Raw genomic sequence first — 21,110 nt, 5'->3', positions numbered from 1 at the left:
TCAGCAAAAGTGAATTTTTGATATTCTTGATGTAATAAATAGCGCTGAACAAAACAATTTGATACTTTGTTCTTTGTCGTCATCATGTCATCACAACAAAAAAATCACCTATTGTTGAAGTTTGAATGACGAGTTGAAAAAAATCTAAAAAAATTGTTTTTAACTAGTTAGATATTTAAGCTATTTAAATATTTAACTCAGCCAAGCAAAATAGTTTATAACTTTTTAATAAATTACTTATTTAAATGAATTATTCATTCATAACTTCAGCCAATTAAATATCGTGTGCAAGTTTAAAAGCTAAAAAAAACCCTTTCATCTATTTTAATCTTTCACCTTATTATTTCAAAAAGTTTTTGATTACATTGTTCATAAAAAACATGATAATGTACATCTTTATAACAATTTGAAATAAAATATTCACTCTAACAAAACTAGAATAACTAAAATAATAAAAAGATTTTCCAAAAATTGTCAAAAGAATTTTTTTATAAGTTATTTTCAAAGCTTCCCTATTTCAACCGCGCCTACGAAACTTACTAACAAAGAGTTTATAGCATATATACATGTAAAATCATTTAATATAAATCCAAGATATGCTTTTCATATTCATTTACAAACATAAAACAGAAAAATTTGACAGATAAACAAAAAAATAAAGCCTAACTTCTCCATTCTATGACATCAGGAACCCTCTAAATCAGGGGTGGGCAAACTTTTTGCTCTGAGGGCCGCATTGAGAACTATTTTACCTTTTGAAGGGCCTCATATAACAAATTTTTTCAACCCGGGGAGAATTATTTTTTTAAGATTTGTGGCTCCTTTTTTTGTCATATTATCTTGCTCACGACCTTCTTGTTGCAAACATGACCTCGCGGGCCGCATAAAATAGCTTCGCGGGCCGTAGCTTGACCACCCCTGGTCTAAATGCTATACAAATTTTGAAATAAAGCATCGTCGTATAGTAAGCAAAAAGAATTCAGATATTTCTATGAAGTAAATGAAAATAAATATATATATATATGCACATGCAGAAATATATGACATATATTATATATATATATATATATATATATATATAACACTCAACAAGTCTGAATTTGTTAAACTCGTATTTATTTAAAACAATAGACATGGTAAGGCTAACAGCGCTGTTTCGGGAAGTCCATCTTCAGAGCCTATGAAAATAAGAATAGCATGAAATATTTTTATAAAATTAGAATGCATATTAAATGTGTAATAAAATTATTAAGAAAATAACGAGAAACCTTTGTTAGTGAAAACAATGCAAAACATGTACAAATTAAATTTATGGTTAAAAATACAAATGTATATAAAAAGTTAGTAAAATAGTATTAAATTAAATATTAAAACAAATAAATTAATACTGAAATTTAGTTCAGTGAAAATTTGTTAAAATCGGATGATGTAAATAAAACGTAAATAAGTTAGTTGAATGTGAAAAGAAGACATGTGTGGAAAGAATATGGAAAATTGTCAAAATTAATTATTAAGTTTATAATGATATATAAGAAATTTTAATAAACGAATCCGTAAATGAAACAACTAAATTAGATTAAAATGGAATATAGACTATTTATGAAAAAATATAATGGAATAAGATAAAATAAATGAAATAAAATGAAAAAATAAAATAAAATAAAAATAAAATAATGTAAAATCTAATATCTCCATGTGTAATGGTGAACATAAACTTAAACTCATCATATATTATAAAACTAACCGGACTTCTAACTTAATAATAAAAAATAGTAATAGACATTCTACAAGTATTTTGGAACAGAGTAGCGTGGTGTACAGCTTCAATTGTCCTATGCCACACAGTGTTGTGGAAAATTATGTTGGGCATACGCGTACTACTCTGGCCAGAAGGCTTACGATGCACGTACAGAACGGTGCCATTAAAGATCATATGCTCAAATCTCACGGTTTGCCACTAACCAGAGCATTACTTGATGTTAACACGAAAATACTTGAACGTGAATCGCACCCAGTTCGCCTCAAAATTAAAGAAGCTTTATACATCTACAAGAATAAACCCGCTATGAATAAACAATTTAACACATTTGATCATAGCCTACATCTTTACTCCCAGTATAGACATGATAGTCCACAACGTGCCGTTCATACCAATATCATAGAACCACCAATGTTGCGCCACTTCGAATACGAGCCAATGCCAAAAGAAGCGATACTGTTTAATGGTGAACATGTTACCACTCGTCATAGGACTAATGTTTCCGTATCGCTGGTTTCGTTATTCGACAGTGCATCTTAACATCCATATTAGCTGTGATACATTACAATTACTTGTTTTATTTAATTATAAAATTTAATTTGTACATGTTTTGCTTTGTTTTCACTAACAAAGGTTTCTCGTTATTTTCTTAATAATTTTATTACACATTTAATATGCATTCTAATTTTATAAAAATATTTCATGCTATTCTTATTTTCATAGGCTCTGAAGATGGACTTCCCGAAACAGCGCTGTTAGCCTTACCATGTCTATTGTTTTAAATAAATACGAGTTTAACAAATTCAGACTTGTTGAGTGTTCATTAAAGAAAGTCATTAATGCAAAATGGGCATATATCTTCAATGATGTTTGTATTAAAGAAAACCTCGTTCCGAAATATATATATATATATATATATATATATATATATATATAAATTCTAACTTTATAAATTTATATAATTCTTCAGATACATGTTAAGTATGAACGAGAAATGATAGATATGAATAAATATGAACGTGAGTTGGTGTATAAAAACTAAAAATTTCAAATCAAGAGACTCACAAGCAAATATATTGGTTCTAATCAACGTAATCCACCAAAATGGATTCAAAAGAATTTCGCCGGAGAGGCCGAGAGATGGTGGACTACATCGCAGACTACTTTGAGAACATTGAACAGAGACGGGTCTTCCCAGATGTTCAACCAGGATACTTGAAGGAACTGGTGCCAAGTGAACCGCCTCAGCATCCTGATTCATGGGATAACATCATGAATGATATCACTAGATGTATCTTACCCGGGGTTTGTGATTTACTTTATTGTAAATAGTTTTTTATTAATCCATAATTTTTTTTAAATAATTTTATCATATTTTCATCTATTTTATCTGCTTAATAATTTATTTGATTAATATACTGCTTGGTTCTGCGTTTTTGTGGAATGCACTGTGTCAGAAGTTGTCCCCGCATATCATTTTGCCTTTAAGGTGTTTAATAAAGCCGTCGAAAACATCTCAAAATGTTGCCACGGAATTTGCTGTGATAGATAATTTGTATTTCATTTTTTCAAGTTACTTAGAATGATACATACGTCTCTAATTCGATCTTCTATTCAAAAATTACAAATATAGCAAAGATAACAATGTTTATGATAACAAATAATATAACGCTATTTGATTGATCATTCCGGCGGTTATAACAAGACGTTTCCAATTTGGGATAACGCCGAAAAAGCAAGAAATAATAAAATTGATGCATTTGAAAATGAATTTCTTTTTAAACCAGATCACAAACTGGCAGCATCCACATTTTCACGCCTACTTTCCCAGCAACAACTCCTACCCCTCGATGCTAGCTGAGTTCCTGGTTGACGCGTTTGGAGCAGTTTGTTTCTCATGGGTCAGAAAGATGTTTTCAAATATTTTCCCCTAAGATACAAATTAAATTTTTAATTTTTCAACATTTTATAAATAGTTCATTAACAAAAATATCATCTGATAAAAGCATTTACTGACTTACTTGAACAAATTTTTTAGAGATATCTTTTGATATGTCACTCACGTGCGATTGTACATGGATAAGCGCAGATGAATAATGCAATGTTTCATTGTGGTTGGTGTAGGTGTAAAAATGATAGATATAAATTGAAACTGTAGCACTGGTATGTTGATCAGATCTAACTATTACAAAAATTAACCAATTTAACACTTGAAAATTTAAAGATTTTTATCAAAAGAAACATTAGATGTACTTTTATTGATGAAGTTAAAACGATTACCATTTCAAGTTTTACACACCTTGTCGAAATATTTTTCTTACCAACTGACCATCAAAGATTTTTTCTCCCCAAACAGGCATCCTGTCCAGCTTCTACAGAACTTGAGGTCATTGTCATGGACTGGATAGGTTGGAGTGACTATATTTATTAAAGATTTATTTCAATTAACAAGAATTTTTAATTTTAAAACATCTTTTGTGAAATGTTCGATCTATTTGAACTTCAAATCCCTAAAAGTCTTATCCCAGTCATTTTTTTCATCTTTTCGGTTATCGTTTCATCATTTTGTTTTCATGTTTTTAAACTGGAAAACTCTAACCCTTCGTTTTGATTGCCCCGATCTATACATTTTCAAACACTGATAATAGCTAATAATCATAAAAAATTGTCGTGAAAGTATGTAATAAAAATTAAAACGGTTTTCTAAAATATGCCCTTTACAAAATGTGGCCGTAAATCAGTTAAAACAGACCGGTTATGAAAAAAAGGAAATTACTACCGATAATCCGACGGAGGCAGTTAAAGTTTTTTGGTTTTGTAAAGTTTTTTCGGAAGGAAAGAATGGAAAATCTAACAACTACTGGAAAGATTGCAGGGAAAGGAGATCGCGGTCAACAACGAATAACATTCGTGAAGTCCTTGTGTCACTTGTTGAATATCACCACATTTCAACTATAACAAAGTGTTAAAGATCGAGTTTCGCCAATGTCCTGAAAGGATAAGGCACGAGAGAGAAGAAAGAAAGATGAATGCCGTAAATCAAAACAAAACCCTTCTAGTTTAGAACACAAAGTCGATTTTGTATAAAATTAACGGCGTAATTATATTAAAAAATACAATAAATGTTAAAAAGATGTTAACAAATTTTTAAAATATCATTTAATTCTAAGTTTATTCATATTGTAGACAGCTTCAAGTTTTTGAATAAAGAAGCCTACAATATAGAACAAAGGCCAACAAATTTTTTAAACTTCAAGTTTTTTTAAAAGATGTCAAAATGTTTTTAAAACCAAGAATTGTCAGTTGAAAATTAAAAAATGGTATTCGTCAAGTAGTTTTTTCATAGTTCATGAATTAATCCCTTCATTGCGATAACTAAAACATGTTGGCAATGAATACGCGTAGGACATTGTACAGCACAGGCCTTAATGCATTATACAAATCTGATTTGTTTGTTAGAACTGTCACGTTCCAACACCTTGATTGTTAAAACACTTTCCAGCCAACATGATTGCACTTCCTAAGAAGTTCCTCCACTCAAACGGTGTCGGTGGAGGAGTGACTCAGGTTTTTCTTAAAAAATTTAATTCAAAGACGAACTGTTTGACTGAATTTGTTTTTAATTACTTTACCTTGAGATTCGCAGAACTGTTCAAACATAATATTTCATAACTATAGTAGAAATTTCGTACCACACAGTTGTGTTAGGAGGCATTGGAGGCGGACGTATGCACCGCATTAGGTGCGCCTGACGTATGATAGTCTCCGAGATTTCGACAGTATTCGAACTAGGTCACCGCGCAATGTGACAACTTGAAATATAGTTTTTTTACCAACTGAGCTAACTCGACGAATAATATGTTTTTTAAAAGTGCGTTTTTAAATTTGGAAATTTATCTAACAAGTTATCAAACTGATCATTGAATCTGAAATAATGTGATAGAGTACAGCAAGCGAGTGCATTCTCATCAGCATGCTGGTCGCCAGGCACAAAGCCCTCAAGAATCTATCTCACCTTCACCAAAATCTTGAACCAGGAGTTTTGCTAGATAAGCTGGTGGCCTACCGCTCAAAATACGTTAGCTGAGTGTTTTTTAATGAACATTTTCTATTTATAATAATTCGTTCGGCTAAATTTTACTGTTAAATATGTGAGTCTCTTCATGAATAAATAAGCTGCTTCACGTACGTACAGAAACTAAGCTAGGATGATATCTTCTCAAATTTAATAGCGCACACTTAACGGAACATATTGTTTTATAGAATTTTGCCAGAATTAAATAAGATTCATCAGTTTAATATCATTAATTGAATGTATTTGATTGATTGAATCTTGGTAAATGGCTTGCCGTTGTTAAACTATCACATTGGAGGCGTGACACTCATCTAATATTTTCAATCTAATTTTTTTTCAATCTAATAAAATTTATTAAAACAACTATTTTTTGGAAAATTATAAAATTCAATTAAAGTACATTTGCTTAAATCTTAAAAATATAGAAATTGATATAAAATTTTCCGATCTCACTTGCTAAGATTCAATTTTTAGTAATTTTGAAGCATGCTTGCGAAAAAAACTTGGAACTCCATCCTTTCCCCATCATAGAATTACTCATTGCCAACAAATTGCGCCTATTGTGTGGGAATGATTTATTTGATGGCAAACCTAATGTATTTTTATAACAATTAGAAAAGTCAAACATTTAAAAAATAATTTACGTTTCATTCTTCTTATATACAGATGGATCCCATATTGATAATTAGTAATAGGAAAAGTTTTGATATGTCTAAGAAATAATAATCTAGAGCATGTTTTCCTCCATTTGAGACCTAAACCTGCAAAAATATAATTTGAAAAAATGTCCTAAAAGGCTCATTCTTGTGCGGAAAAAACTGGGATGTTGTCATTGGTCAAAATGAGAGAGTTGGATGTAGATGAAAAGTTTTCATTGCGAGGTAACACATTGGAAAAGGCAATTCAGGTTTCGTCCCATGCCTTCTGACTTTTTACAATTTTGTGATTTTTATTTGATAATATTATCAAAAAATTTAACTATTTTCATTTTCAACGGTTATTCGGTTTTAATATTTAAATATTGTTTCATCGGATTATTTCAGATTTCAATTTTATTCTTTCTAACTTATTTACAATTTGGTGATTTTTAATTGATACCGCGATATTTCAAGTATTTCATTTCAAACGATTATTCGTTTTGTTATACAATCACTGTTTCATCATATCATCTTAGGTATTTTTATTCACTAATAAATCAGTTTATTATCAGTGAATTTAATTCAAGAAAATTATTTCGCTTTTTAATCATTGACACTCATTCATTCATCTCTGGTTGCATGTACTGTTCTAGGATTTTGCCCCTTCAAATTTTCAAATTTATTATTAAACTGCTATTTCAATATTTCAAAATTTATTACGGTTGCCTAAAAGTGGGACAAGCAAGCGTCTCGCGGACATTGAAGCGAGACATAGGGTGGAGAGGGGTGATATTCGGGACTGCCCCCTGCCCAATTGTGACGGTTGGCAACTGTGCCGACGCTCAAAATCAAATTAAAAGTTCATTCAAGCAAATTACTTTAACTCTTTGTGTAGGATAGATAACCTTTAGTCACTTTATTATTATCATAGTTAAAAACAATATGAAATTATTGAACAGCCTTTTTTTAACGTCGGTTTAATGTCATGGGACAATTATACCAGTCAGCTACTGACATTAGCCAGAAGTTTTTTAGAGAAAATTTTTGTCCTAATTTTATAATTTTTTATTTACTAATTTAAGTATGGTTTAAAATTCAATTTTTTATTCGATTTCAAATAAATATAAATTGTATTTAATTAAAGAAAAATCGTTTAATTTAAAAAAGAATGTAATTTTGATGAAAGGCTTGATAAATGCGCAATAACCTCATTAATTTTTAGTTTAAATTAGATATCATTATCTATTTTAGTTTAATCATCTTAATTGTAATATGAATTTTTATTTTAATAATTTTTAAATTTTTAAAATTTAAATAAATTTAACTAATTATTAACAGGAAGATAAGAGGAACGGATTAGTACCGTTCTATGTAAGTTTTGTTTTATGATTTGTAAAAAAATCAGAAAGAAATTTGTCAATAAGAGATTTAATGTTTCGGCGTTTGAGTGTGATTAGATTATGTTTTGAACTGTTACATGTCAAATTATCTCATATAATTGAGTTGACAAGATGAATGAATGGATGGATAGATGATAGATAGATAAATAGATAAATGAATGAACGAGTGAACGGACGAATGAATGAACGAACGAACAAACAAACGAATGAATAAAATATATCTATACATGTGTGTATATGTATTTTATCTCTGTAAAATCCCAACAGGTTTTTGCAACTCTGGGTACAACATCAGTTGTATCATTTGACAACATTAAGGAAATAGGTTTAAAATTTGAGCATTTATGGATTTATAAGACAAAATACAAAAAACATATAATGCATCAAATACAAAATGCAAAAACATACAATACAAAAATATACAATACAAAAACATACAATAAAAAAACCTAAACAAAATATACAATACAATACAAAATAAACAATCAGGCGAAGTTTGTAGCAGGGAGAAGATATGGCTACATGTTGACGCAGCTTATGCTGGTTCAGCCTTTGTGTGTCCCGAGTTTAGAGTATACATGGAAGGAATAGAGGTTCGTGTGTGTGTAGATATGTATGTATGTATGAATGTATGTATGTATGTTTGCTTATATGTGTCAATTTTGGTTGTTTTCTACCAGAAAAAAATGAAATAGTAGCTATTTAAATTCCAAAGATGTTGATTCGCCACTTGCTATTCAAACGACAAACACTTATTTATTCTTACTATAGAACGTTCAGTCGTTTGACTTGAATCCACAGAAGTGGATGTTGATGAACGCCGAGTGTTCTGCCCTCTGGTTGGTTTTTTTACGTTTCAATATTTTATTTCAAAACTAGATACCTAGAGAATAACTATCGTATTTGGTGCTATTGTAAACATACACAATAACCTAATCCAAATTTTGATAATTTTATTTAAATATCAAGCAATTTTAACAAATTTGTAAAAAAATAGAGAGTAATTATCATAATTATAACAAAAATGAATATTTATTTTATTCAGTTTTAACTTCAAAAATTGTACTTTTACTCTCGGAAACTTATAAAGGATTGACGACAAAGAAGCCCTAATAGACGCCATGACAGTCGATCCATTATACCTTCAACATAATCATTCAGGTGTTGTTAATACTTTTAGCAGTCTTCCATTTATGTAGAAACTTTGTTACACATATCTTTAACTTTAAATAAATTTTCATCTGTGGGGGAGGTTCAGCCCTAAGGTGGGCCTCCACTAGCCTAGGCCCCTAGCCTACGACTCTGATTTGTAGTAGGCCTACCGTTGATATTTACCTGGATTAGGAGACAAATCCAGTTTTTTGTCATATCCATATTATAAATTGGGATTTTGTGGGTCAAATCTGTTTTATACGAAAAAGTGTTTTTAAAATTTAAACATTCAACTTTCATATTATGTGTTGCTTTTCAGATGCGTTCACTTAATAGTTGGGTATATTTCAATTTTTGTATAAGTTTGTTGCAAATTTGAGTTCTTTTAATAACTAAGTCTTACCAAAAATTATTCCTTTCAGATAAAACTGAAGATTTTCGGGTGAGTTTTTACTACAAATAATTTGATAAAATTTTGTAAAACGAGAATTAAATGAATTAACCCATAAGTGGGATTATAAATTACTTCAAAAATCTTCAAACCTAAAAAATAAAAATATTATACATCTGATAGATTGGCATTTTTTGAAAAATAAAAAAAAAATAATTCAACTTATAAATGTTGGTAACATATTTGTATATATGTTAAACTGCATGTGACATTTTGACGTTTGAAAACTTGAAAATTGCCACAAATGGACATGTATGAATGGGTTTCTCTCAACATAAAACTAAGCACTGGAGCGTAACGTTGGGCCGCAGGTTCAGATCTTTGAAGATGTGGGCAGTTCTCAGATCCTATGGAGTTACTGGACTGCAAAATCACATAAAAAATGTGAGTCGACCTGTTTAAAGTGTTCTTTTTTAACAATTTAATTATGAATTTCTAGTTTTTTTTTGGTGGTATGATTTAGAAGTTATGGGTGGCGCAACAGTGTAATGGTTAAGGCGCCTGAAACTGCTGTTGCAGTGTCTTAGTTCAAATGCAAACGAGATCCTCGTCTGCCATGTGCACTATAGATGATGCTTTGACGCACCTAGTCTTGATATCTCTGAAAAATGGAGCAAAAAGCGAATTTTAAATAATAAATTTTACTAAAATAGTTTAAATTATTTTATGTAATCATAATATTAATTGGGATTAAGTAAAAATGTCAAACAAACATTTATTGTATAATTCATTTCAAATTTGTTAACTTTTAAAATCAATTATTCTAAAAGTTTTCATATTTTCAACATTCTTGACAAGTATTGTACTAATATATTTTAAACAAACACAAACATTTAACTGGATTATAATTCAAAAACCTTTGCAGCACTGCAAGATGGCAAAATATTTTGAGACTCTAATGTTGACAGACGCCAGATTTCAAATAGTTGGACAGGTAACCCTTGGCCTTGTCTGCTTCAAGCTGCGAGTAAGTTCAAACTTCGATTCAAGAATTGAAAAAATTGAAAAATCTTTTTTCTGATTTTTTCATTAATTCGTTAAAATAAACTAACGATAATTTACACAGTGCTTGTTTTGCTTTTTAAGATTAAAAACAGACCGACTAATATTTGAATGTGTGTTTTAAATTAATAATAGCTTAATCCAACTATTTGCCAGAAACTTTTAAATTTGTTGCCGATCATTTCAACAATTTTTTGTAAAATTCTCACTAGGACAATCAGCTGACTGAGAAGTTGCTCAGTTCCTTGAATTCATCAGGCAAGATGCATCTGGTTCCTGCAGCTGTTAATGACGACTACATCATCAGGTCGGTTCATTTCTCTCAAAACTCTCATTTTATTATTTTCGAGAAGTGCAATCAACAATAACAACAACAAACAACAAGCACACAGGAATCAACAACGTATCACGCATATGTTGCCTGTGTATTTGAAACCGATCACTGCTACAACAGTTACAAGCATCTTAACCATTACGCCATTGAGCCACTTATTGATAAAATTGTGAAATCATTTTAAGTAAAAATGAATCTAAACCAAGGGTGGCCGTAGTTTTCAAGCTTTTTTCGCCAAAAAGTGTTGTCAGCCAGACATTAAAACAAAGAAGCCACAAATCTTAAAAAAAGTTTCCCCCGGGTCTAAAAAATTTGCTATTTAAGTACATTACAAATGCGGCCCCTTAAAGGTAATCCCCTCAATGCGGCCCTCACAGCAAAAAGCTTGCCCGCCGCTGATTTAAACAATTTAATTAATCTCCAAAAGGTTTGCCGTATGTTTCCAAAAGATAAATGAAGACCACATTAGGAAGTCTTGGGAAATTATCAGAGACACGGCAACGAAAATCCTTAACGACACTGAGTAAGAAACCTCAAAACAATATTTAAAATTTTTTTTACTGATTTTTATAAAGTTTGATCAGTGATTTGAAAGTAATTTTACAGAACAAAACTTAACATTTTCATTTTAAACGATCAACCCAACGATTCCAAACAGAAATGACCACGGACATTACTGCAATGGCGAGATGATGACAGACAAGTGAACAAGGTCATCTTCAAGTATCTCATGAACATTATTTGGAATCATTTCAATCATAAATTTCACTAAATTGAACTTTTTCACAATACCTCGATTGAAATGTAGTTACTAGATCGCAATTTTATTTGTTAACAAATTTCTCCAGAAAACGTAGGCAATGCCAACTGTCATTTGATTACGAACATTCAAACTTGGAATGACAAAAAAATAAAATAAATGTTTTTGAATATGCCAACAGAATTAATTTTGCCCTTTTTTTTAAATTTGGAATTCAAATTTATTATTTTTAAATAGAATTTAAAATGACTTTTTATTTTTTTTTCATTTTAGCCTAGCATAAAATAATCCTTATAAAACCAATGAACATCTATTGATAAATTTAATTTTTTACAAATTTTCGTTAATTTTATCTTTTCAAAAATATATAAATCCTGAATAAAGTTAAACAATTTCTTTAGGTTTAGTGATTAAATTCATCAAGACCCATCATTCCGTTGTTTTGTTCTAAAGAATTATTGAAAAGAATAATAAGTTTAGCTTAACGAAGTAAAATTTTTAAATTTTAAAGAAAAATTGTTCAGTGTCATAAACCTATTCTGGTATAAAATGTAATAACCGGTACTTAAATGATACAAATGTGTTTAAATATTGTATGCCGTAGTATTATCAAAATGGTATAATGAAGATTTATGTGTCTATTTTGTAGTTCGTACAGTTATAATATATCGAAAAAATTTTAGTGATAGTTTTGTCAATATATGAACTGTATAAATTATACATGATAAATAGACGCATACATAGAAACAACGATGAATACATAAAGAAAATAAGGAGGAGATAAAAAGAAAGACAGACAGAGAGAAAGAGAGAGAGAGAGAATAAACTTGTTGTCGCTTCATTTTCATTTTTGAATAATTTATGAGATGATCAAATACTATATGAGAAAGAAATTTTAAGAAAATTTTTTATGATAATAATTTTTAAATTTGTCATTGAGTGAAGCTTTCAGTAGCATGTATTAGCTCAGAAAAGACTACACTAAATTTAATACAATTTTTGACAGATCTTTAAATAATTGAAATAAATTCAACTCAGTGTAGTAAGAAAATATTTTGAATAAAGTTTTTTGAAATATGGATTCAAAGGAATTTCGCCAGAGAGGTCGAGAAATGGTGGATTATATTGCAGACTACTTTGAAAACATTGAACAGAGACGGGTCTTCCCAGATGTCCAACCCGGATATTTGAAGGAACTGGTGCCAAGTGAACCGCCTCAGTGTCCGGATTCATGGGATAACATAATGAAAGACATTGATAAGGCCATCTTGCCCGGAGTTGGTTGAAACTGGTTTACTTTTTTTTAAACTATTGCCTTGCATATTGTAACAGTTGCTGCGTTTTTCATATTCTGATTTTATAAATTAAAAAAACATTCACAGCAACGCCTAGTTAAGATATTATTACAACGAATGATTTTTTAATTTTGATTTTATCCACTTATCTACTTTTAAAAACAAAGGTGTGAACATGTATTTTCAAATTTTCTTTTTCGGAAACGAAAAATTACTTTTTAGTGATTTTCGGTAAATATTTAAAAAATCTTTTCATAATAATTTTGTCTAAATCTTACTGTAATCAATTCATTATCAAAGTTTGCCCATTCCAAAATAGCATATCTATTCAACAAAACTTGCATTCAAACAACAGGTAACTCACTGGCAACATCCTCATTTCCACGCCTTCTACCCATGGACACAATCTTACCCTTCCATTCTGGCTGACTTTTTGGTCGATGCATTAAGTTCTGCTGGTTTTTCATGGGTTAGAAAACTTCAAATCATTTCATAAATCCTAATATAATTTATGCTAATGGGAATATCAAATATAAAATTAAGACTAATAAATGGTCAGATAAAAAAAAATGGTCACCGAGTTAGCTCACTCGGTAGAAGTGCCATTTCTCGCGATGCTACTACGCGAGGGCGTGGTTCGAATACTGTCTGTCCAAAAACTCAAAACTGAATACTGGATACAATCTAAACCATTCATGTGGTGTAGATGGTATAGAGACTTTGTAGCACGAAAGTTAAAACACAGGTATGGTAGAGTAACATGTAAGCAAGCTCTGCGTTCGAGAGGGCCGTATCATAAAAACTAAAAAAAAATTTTACAAATACGTTTTAAGACATACAAAAACGACGATACAAAATATACAAATTTTAGATTTGTATGATGATTGTATGATTTAGATTTTAGATGAACTTAATCATATGTACTAAGAAAAAAATATTAAAAGATTGTCAGCTTATCGTCCAAGCACACGCATATAAAATGACATTTGACCATCCGTAGCAAATTTTGTTATGACAGTAGCCAAAATTTCGTAAACATAAAAATAAACTTCCAAACCTAGGCCTCATGTCCTGCATCTACTGAACTCGAAATTGCCGTCATGGATTGGCTGGGTGAGTGAAGATTGGAAAGTTTACGTATCTTTGTTTATCTATCTATGTTAATATGCAGGTAGATATAAATAAAAATAGAGAGAAAGAGAGAGAGAGAAAGAGAGAAAAAGAGAGAGAAAATAAATGAGGAGAATAATGAAAAAAAAGAAAAATATTAACAATTGTGTTTGAGAAGCGTCTGAGCGTACAATACAAAATATATAAACCATTAACGACACACACACTCGTACACACACACACACACACACACACACACACACACACACACACACACACACACACACACACACACATCCAAACACACACATATACACGCACGCAACACACACACACACATCCACACACACACATACACACACACACGTACACACACAAACAACAGCCAACATGTTAGGTCTACCAGAAAAATTTCATCATTGCAGAGGAGCAGGAGGCGGAGTAACGCAGGTAAGTTTGTTTGCAGTCGTAATAAATAGTGGTTTATTTGTGTAGTAGTACTAGCATCAGCAGCAGCATAGTGGCAGCAACCGTAGCAGCAGCAGCAGTAGTGGCAGCAACCGAAACAGCAGCAGCAGTAGTGGCAGCAACCGTAACAGCAGCAGCAGTAGTGGCAGCAACCGTAGCAGCAGCAGCAGCAGTAGTTGTAGTAGTATTAAGTCACTCTATGGATATGTAAAAAAAAGCCAGCAATTGCAATTGTGTTGTTGATCGCACTGCCAGGCAGTTATATTAATTTCCTCTCGTCTAAATATCACACCCTGTTAAACAAACTATTTTAATTGTTAAGTATTTAAATATTATGTTCTTCTAGCAACATTTTTTAACAGATTTTCAAAATGTATGGCACAGTTATTTTGGTATAAGTTTATCTTGCGGTAACTCGTAACGATCATTTTAGAACTCTGCAGGCGAATGCTTAATCGTTAGCATGCTGGCAGCCAGGCATAACGCTCTGAAACATCTGAGCTCCATCTACCCGAATGAAGATGCAGCAGTACTACTCTCCAAACTTGTGATCTATCATTCTAAACTTGTTGGTTAACTTTGTAATTTGACTAAACTTTTTAAATAAATAAATAAATAAAATCAGTCGTTATTATTTGCAGTGTAAAACTCATCACCTTTATACTGATATTTACTTTCCTAGTAATGTGTATTTTTTCTATAAAATTATTCTCAGCATGCAAAATGTAAAGCCATTTTTTAAAAATTGATTTTGACCGATAAAAATCCATAATTTGGTTTATTAATTTAACTTTTAATAAAGGACTATAAACTAATATAAAAATAGATAATTAATTAATCGATCGATTATGTGTTGTCAAGTTAGTCTACCAGTTGATATAAATGGTTTGGTTGGTCAAATAAAAAGTTATTTTATTTCTTAATCGCATCTTTGAGCATGAGCATGTTTAATGACGTGATGGCATTAAGAAAGTATATAAAATATATATTTGATGAACCATGATATTTCTTTCATAGTAAATATCGAACACACGTAGCATTGTCAAAAGTCACCATGTAAACTTAACCATTATATGTACAATCCCCCCCACACACACACGCACGCACGCACACACACACACGCACGCACACACACGCGCGCACACACGCACAAACACACACAGATATCAATACATTATAGTTAGTTTAGTGTGAAATTTTTTTAATAAATTTGTTAGAAAAAATTCAATTGCAGATGTTGCCAAATGCTTTTATCTATGCAATATGTTGCGCCTAGACACGCTTACATTACATTTCAAAAAAATTCCGTAATAAGTTTTATCATGTTAACTTATATTAGGCAACATTTATAAGTGAAAAATAATTTGAAAGTATACATCAGTTTTACAAATTAGTTTTGACTTGAAGAAAATTAATTTTTTTAATTCATTCAACAATTGTTTCGTGTATCATTGAGATTTTTTTCATTTTTATTTGTCATCCCACTCAGGCCCATGAAAATTTTTTTGTTGGCGTTTAAGTATTATTTTTCTTCTATTTTTGCTGCTTAAAAATTAATCCTACATTTCAAAATGTACAAGCTATGTGTTGTCAACTACCATCTAATATTACGAACCTCGGGTGGCTATAACTTGCAGCGTAACTTTCGCTATAACGATTTTCTTGCATTTATTTTTGATACAATCCGCATCTTTTATTCATTTTTGTATTATCTAATTGATTTATTTCTTAAATACGTAAACCCTGCATCATTTAATTATGAATTTCTTTAAGAAGTTGCTCATTGAATTAGTGCTTAACAGTTGTCGCAAATTTTAAATTCACTTTAATTTTACACACATTAAGTCAAATGAAATTTTTCAAAAATGAACCTTAAGAAACAGACAAGTTTTTTAAATTTCAAAATTCGAAGGCACATTCTTGCGTGGAAAAAGCTGGAATGGTGTTATTAATAAAAACGAAGGGGTTAGACTTCGACGACAAGCATTCCCTAAGAGGTCATACACTTGAGACAGCGATTGAAGTAAGTTTTATGTTCTCTCTCATAGTAAAAATTTTATAGGAATATATCTTGAACATTTGAAACAAAAAAGCTTGTAGTTAATCTGTGTCTCTGAGTCGGATTGTTTATATGAAAGGCAGAGCTCTGCCGTTGATTGTGTCGATCACTTATTACTTTTACGCAAGCTCCAATATTCATTTGGAGTATCTGGTTTTGTTCTTCAATGGATTGAGCCATACCTTTCTGGTCGTACTCAACAAGCTCTTTTCATATCTAATTTGACATATGTTGAAACTATCATACGGTGTTCCTCAGGGGTCGGTTCTCGGCACCCTCTTGTTTGTGTTGTACACTGCAGATGTTTTTAAAACCATTGACAGATATAATTTCAATCACAGTCCTGCTGATGATGTTTAGATCATTGCTAGTGCCCTTCACTGTCGTTTTGATGATCTGGTCTGTGGACTCAGATCATGGTTCTTGGAAATTAATGAGTGGGTGATTGCTGATAGGCTTAAATTGAATCAATCAAAAACTCAGTTTTTACCGGTTGGCACTAGGCAGAAATTGGAAAAAATGAACGTTGAGTCTATCAGACTTGGTGATTCTGACATTGAATTTTACACATCTGCTCGCAACCTGGGTACTGGCGATCTTTAAACAAGCATCCTCTTCAATGTCTTGTTCATTCCTTTATCCACTCAAAAATAGACTATAGCAAAAGTCTATATTACTCTGTCTGGTGTGAATATGTCTTCAAGATTTCAGTCGGTTCAAAATTGGGCTGCAAAGTTGGTTTTAAGTAGCCTTAAATATGATCACGTTAAGCCAATTCTTTTTGCTCCTTACTGGCTTCCGGTTTATTAAGAGTTATTTTCAAGATATGTTTTTATGGTTTTCAAATGTATTAAGAGAGTTGCTCCTAAATATTTAACTGACAGAATCATTCCTAGAACAATGCCACTGCTGAGTCAAACATTGCGCTCTGACAATTCAGGTTTACTGTTTGTACCTGACACAAACTTGGCTCTTGGTCGAAGGAATTTCTCCGTAATGGGTCCTGCTGTCTGGAATGGTTTGCCTAGAGACCTTTGTGATCCTGCGCTGGCTGTTATTCAATTTTGTAAAAGGCAGAAACACCATTTTCATGTCCAAACTTACCCGTGCTAATATCTTTTCTTCTCCATACACTGCATGGCTTCAATAAAGTTCTACGCGATGTACTGCAATGATCGTTAGCACCTCTCAGATCTTTAAAAAAGGGCGCTCACAAACACACCAATATTAATTTTATTAATGATATAATAATAATAATAATGATAATAACATCAGCTTCCTTAATATTACTTTATATCGTTTTACTCTATTGTTATGTTAGCATTATTAACAAGTGTTTTTTGTCAACTTTTTGCAACTATTTTTAAGATAATTATATAAAAAAAATTCTCAGGATGATGAACGCAAGGGACTTTATCCATTTTTTGTTAGTCTTTTTTCTTCTTTTAAGTTTATAATAAAAGAGATACAAACAATTTTCATTCATTTCTTAAATCGTAACGTTGATAACAACCACAACAAATCCAACACCCACAACATCTACCTCAGGTGTTGGCGACTCTGGGCACGACTCCCGTCGGTTCGTTTGATAACATCCAAGAAATAGGTGTCATTTTTTAAAATATGCCTTTCAACCAATTGATTTTCGTACTTTAGTTTCAACCATTTAGAACATTTTTAAAGTGAATTCATTAAAACTTACCAATATTTCCAAAAATTTTAAATGCTTTGTTCTCACTTTCAACTCCATAATTTACATTCATGGTAGTTTAAACTTCATATAAAAGCATTCCCGATAAATTAAATTCTATATATAAGAATTCATGATAGTTTAAACCCACACAGGAGAGGTGTGTAATAGGAGGAGGATTTGGTTGCATGTAGACGCAGCATATGCCGGCTCATCATTCATATGCCCCGAGATGAGGACACAAATGAACGGAATTAAAGTGGGCTGTTGAGAGATTATATTTGATAGCTACACAACGCAATTTGAACGTATTAACATAATTTATGCAAATTCGAAAAGGATTTGTAGATTGATGAATGTATAATAGAAACTCAGCAGTGCGTTTGTATAATGTTTAAGCTGTCTGAAACTAATGTTTAAGCTGTCTGAAAGAGATGTACCTTCAATATTTGTGATTCGCTGATAAGCATGTTTCATATTATTTCTTGTTAATCCTTTCAAAAAAAAACACACAAAACATTTCACTGTAAAATTATACACAACAGAATGTGAATTCACTAAACATAAATTTGCACAAATGGATGCTGATGAACTCTGAAAGTTCTGCCATCTGGTTCGTTTTCTCATTGTTTTTGTCTCAGTTCTGAACGTTTCAATATTTTCACTCTTTTTAAAAGTTGTTTTCATAAATACTCATATAAATTTGAAACATATTTTCGAAAATTGGCAAGCTTTTTACCCACAAAGTTCCAACACTTTATTCAGTATAACTTTTTTAAATTGTTTAATTTAATATTAAACATTTCGACTGTTTTTAAATGACTTCGTGGCATGAATACTGCTCCAAAACTCAAATAAAACCGAAGCGAACAAAAAAAGCTAATTTCTTGAAACTGATGTAAAATCCTTTTCATTTAATAAGCCATTTTGAAATTTAAATTTTGAAAAACTACAAATGAAATATGTCTACAGTTTAAAGTAAATATATTAATCACTTTTTAACGATTTCAATGCACTCTGCAACTTGAATTAAGAACACGTGTAAGAACATTTTCTAGTTTTGATTAAATGGCTTTGAATGAAAAAATCTTCTAAGAATAATGAACGCAAAGAACTTTAAGATTACATTGGTTAATATGTTTAAGTTTAAAATTAAACCGAGCATATAATTGTATATAAAGGATAGATGATAAGAAAGTTCTGATAGAAACAATGGCCATCGAGCCGTTATATCTGCAACACCATCTTTCAGGTTTTTAATGTTATTACAAATAAATGATGTTTTCAATAACTAGTACAGAAATATATCAATATATCATAAAATTTATAAAGGCTCACTATGAATTATTTTTATTTCTATTCAATATATTTTTGGCTAAGTGTGAAACAATTGTTTTTAAATTTAGAAGTGATATATCTTAAAGATGATTCTATCAACTTATATTTTCAAATCCATTTGAATAAAACTTGACAAACCGCAAAAATCTACTGCAGATCGAACAGTCGAATTCCGTGTGGGTAAAACTCATTAACTCGTGTTCAACTCTACTTTGAAATTTAGTTAAATAATTTTTAATTTTTTGAAAAGTTATTTTAATTAAAACACAAACAAATTGATACTGCTGTGACAAGAATTTTTTATCTTCAAAAAAGAATTGGAGCATCTCGCTTTGTAGAAAGTTTAGATCGTTGAAAATATGGGCTGTGATCAGATCCTATGGAATTTCTGGCTTGCAGAGGCACATAAGAAATGTTAGTATACAAGCAATTAGCTTTGCTTCTTCTCTTAATTCATTCCTTTTCATTTTGCTTGGATGAGTTTTGTTAAATAGGTTTGTCATAATGACTAAGTGCTTGGCCTTGCTGTGGTATTGACTGGAACCTGATGAAAAGATTTCCAGGCTTATCAATGCAATGTTTGTCATGCGTTGAGTCGCGTGTATTTATTTACATGCACCCTGTGTTTGCTGTTGTAGTAACTTTAGAAGAATGCTGAAAAGAGAATTATAAAATATGGTATTATAGTTTATGAAATTTTCCAACTTAAAAAACTTAGTTATTTAATGATGAATTCTAATTCATCGGCAGCATTGCAAACTTGCAAAGTATTTTGAATCTCTAATGCTGTCCGATTCGAGATTTCAAGTAATTGGAACAGTTAATCTCGGACTGGTTTGCTTCAAGTTAAAAGTATGATCATTTAATTGTTATTTGTTGGGAAAAAGTGTATAATTCTCCAGAACAAAAATCATTGTTGACAATGGCATAGAAATTAAAAATAAACGATCTGATACGTTTTCAATATGAGAATTGTATGAATGATTAAATGAAGAAAAAAATTTGTTCTGAATGATTTTGCTACCTGCCAAAAGAATGTTTTTAAATAAATTAGAACAACCATCTAACTGAGAAGCTACTCAGCACTCTGAACTCCTCGGGCAAGATGTATCTTGTACCGGCAGCTGTAAATGAGGATTTTATCATTAGGTTCGTTGGCTTAAAATTCAGTCTAAAGTCATTTATTGTTAAATTTTTAATCAGATTATTTTTTTGTGAGTCTTGCGTTTGCGAAATTTTATACTTTTACAAAGTTTATTTTAGTAAGTTTTTTTATAATCCATTTGAATATAATTTGTCGCAACGTGTAAAATCATTATAAGATTTTTCAATTTCGAGTTTTTGAAAGAAAAAAATTTAATGAAATTAGGTCAAAACTATCAGTACCTCAATATAACAATATCAGTTTAAACTGTTCAATTTAATAATAAAATCGATATGTTACAAGTTAAGAATAATTTTTTTCGCTAGATATGTTATATGCTATGAAAAAATGAACGAAAGACTTATTGAAGAATCTTGGAATATCATTAGAAATCTGGCCTCTGAAATTTTGAATCAGAACTATGAGGAAAAATAA

The 21,110-nt window shown here is 30.8% G+C and overlaps 2 protein-coding genes across 2 annotated transcripts; both read left to right on the top strand.

The window, feature by feature from the left end:
- Positions 1-2,863: 2,863 nt before the first annotated feature.
- On the top strand, positions 2,864-11,338 carry HELRODRAFT_84403 (hypothetical protein; the record flags this gene model as incomplete). Its single annotated transcript, XM_009025070.1, has 16 exons — positions 2,864-3,064; positions 3,547-3,660; positions 4,116-4,167; positions 5,262-5,326; positions 5,703-5,837; positions 6,631-6,741; positions 7,811-7,843; positions 8,140-8,197; positions 8,362-8,465; positions 8,644-8,711; positions 8,963-9,033; positions 9,447-9,466; positions 9,761-9,859; positions 10,341-10,442; positions 10,690-10,784; positions 11,239-11,338. 16 exons carry the CDS (start codon positions 2,864-2,866, stop codon positions 11,336-11,338), a joined length of 1,428 nt encoding a protein of 475 aa, XP_009023318.1.
- Positions 11,339-12,647: 1,309 nt separating this feature from the next.
- On the top strand, positions 12,648-21,110 carry HELRODRAFT_84539 (hypothetical protein; the record flags this gene model as incomplete). The annotated part of the gene is made up of 16 exons (XM_009025086.1): positions 12,648-12,848; positions 13,222-13,335; positions 13,928-13,979; positions 14,362-14,426; positions 14,878-15,012; positions 16,357-16,467; positions 17,897-17,929; positions 18,052-18,109; positions 18,349-18,452; positions 18,739-18,806; positions 19,375-19,445; positions 19,600-19,601; positions 19,826-19,945; positions 20,282-20,383; positions 20,586-20,680; positions 21,002-21,110. 16 exons carry the CDS (start codon positions 12,648-12,650, stop codon positions 21,108-21,110), a joined length of 1,440 nt encoding a protein of 479 aa, XP_009023334.1.

The sequence above is a fragment of the Helobdella robusta genome, assembly GCF_000326865.2.
Source record: "Helobdella robusta unplaced genomic scaffold HELROscaffold_40, whole genome shotgun sequence".
NCBI classification, from domain to species: Eukaryota; Metazoa; Annelida; class Clitellata; order Rhynchobdellida; family Glossiphoniidae; genus Helobdella; species Helobdella robusta.
Note: the sequence above shows the minus strand (reverse complement) of the source record. Positions and strands in the feature narration are given on the sequence as shown.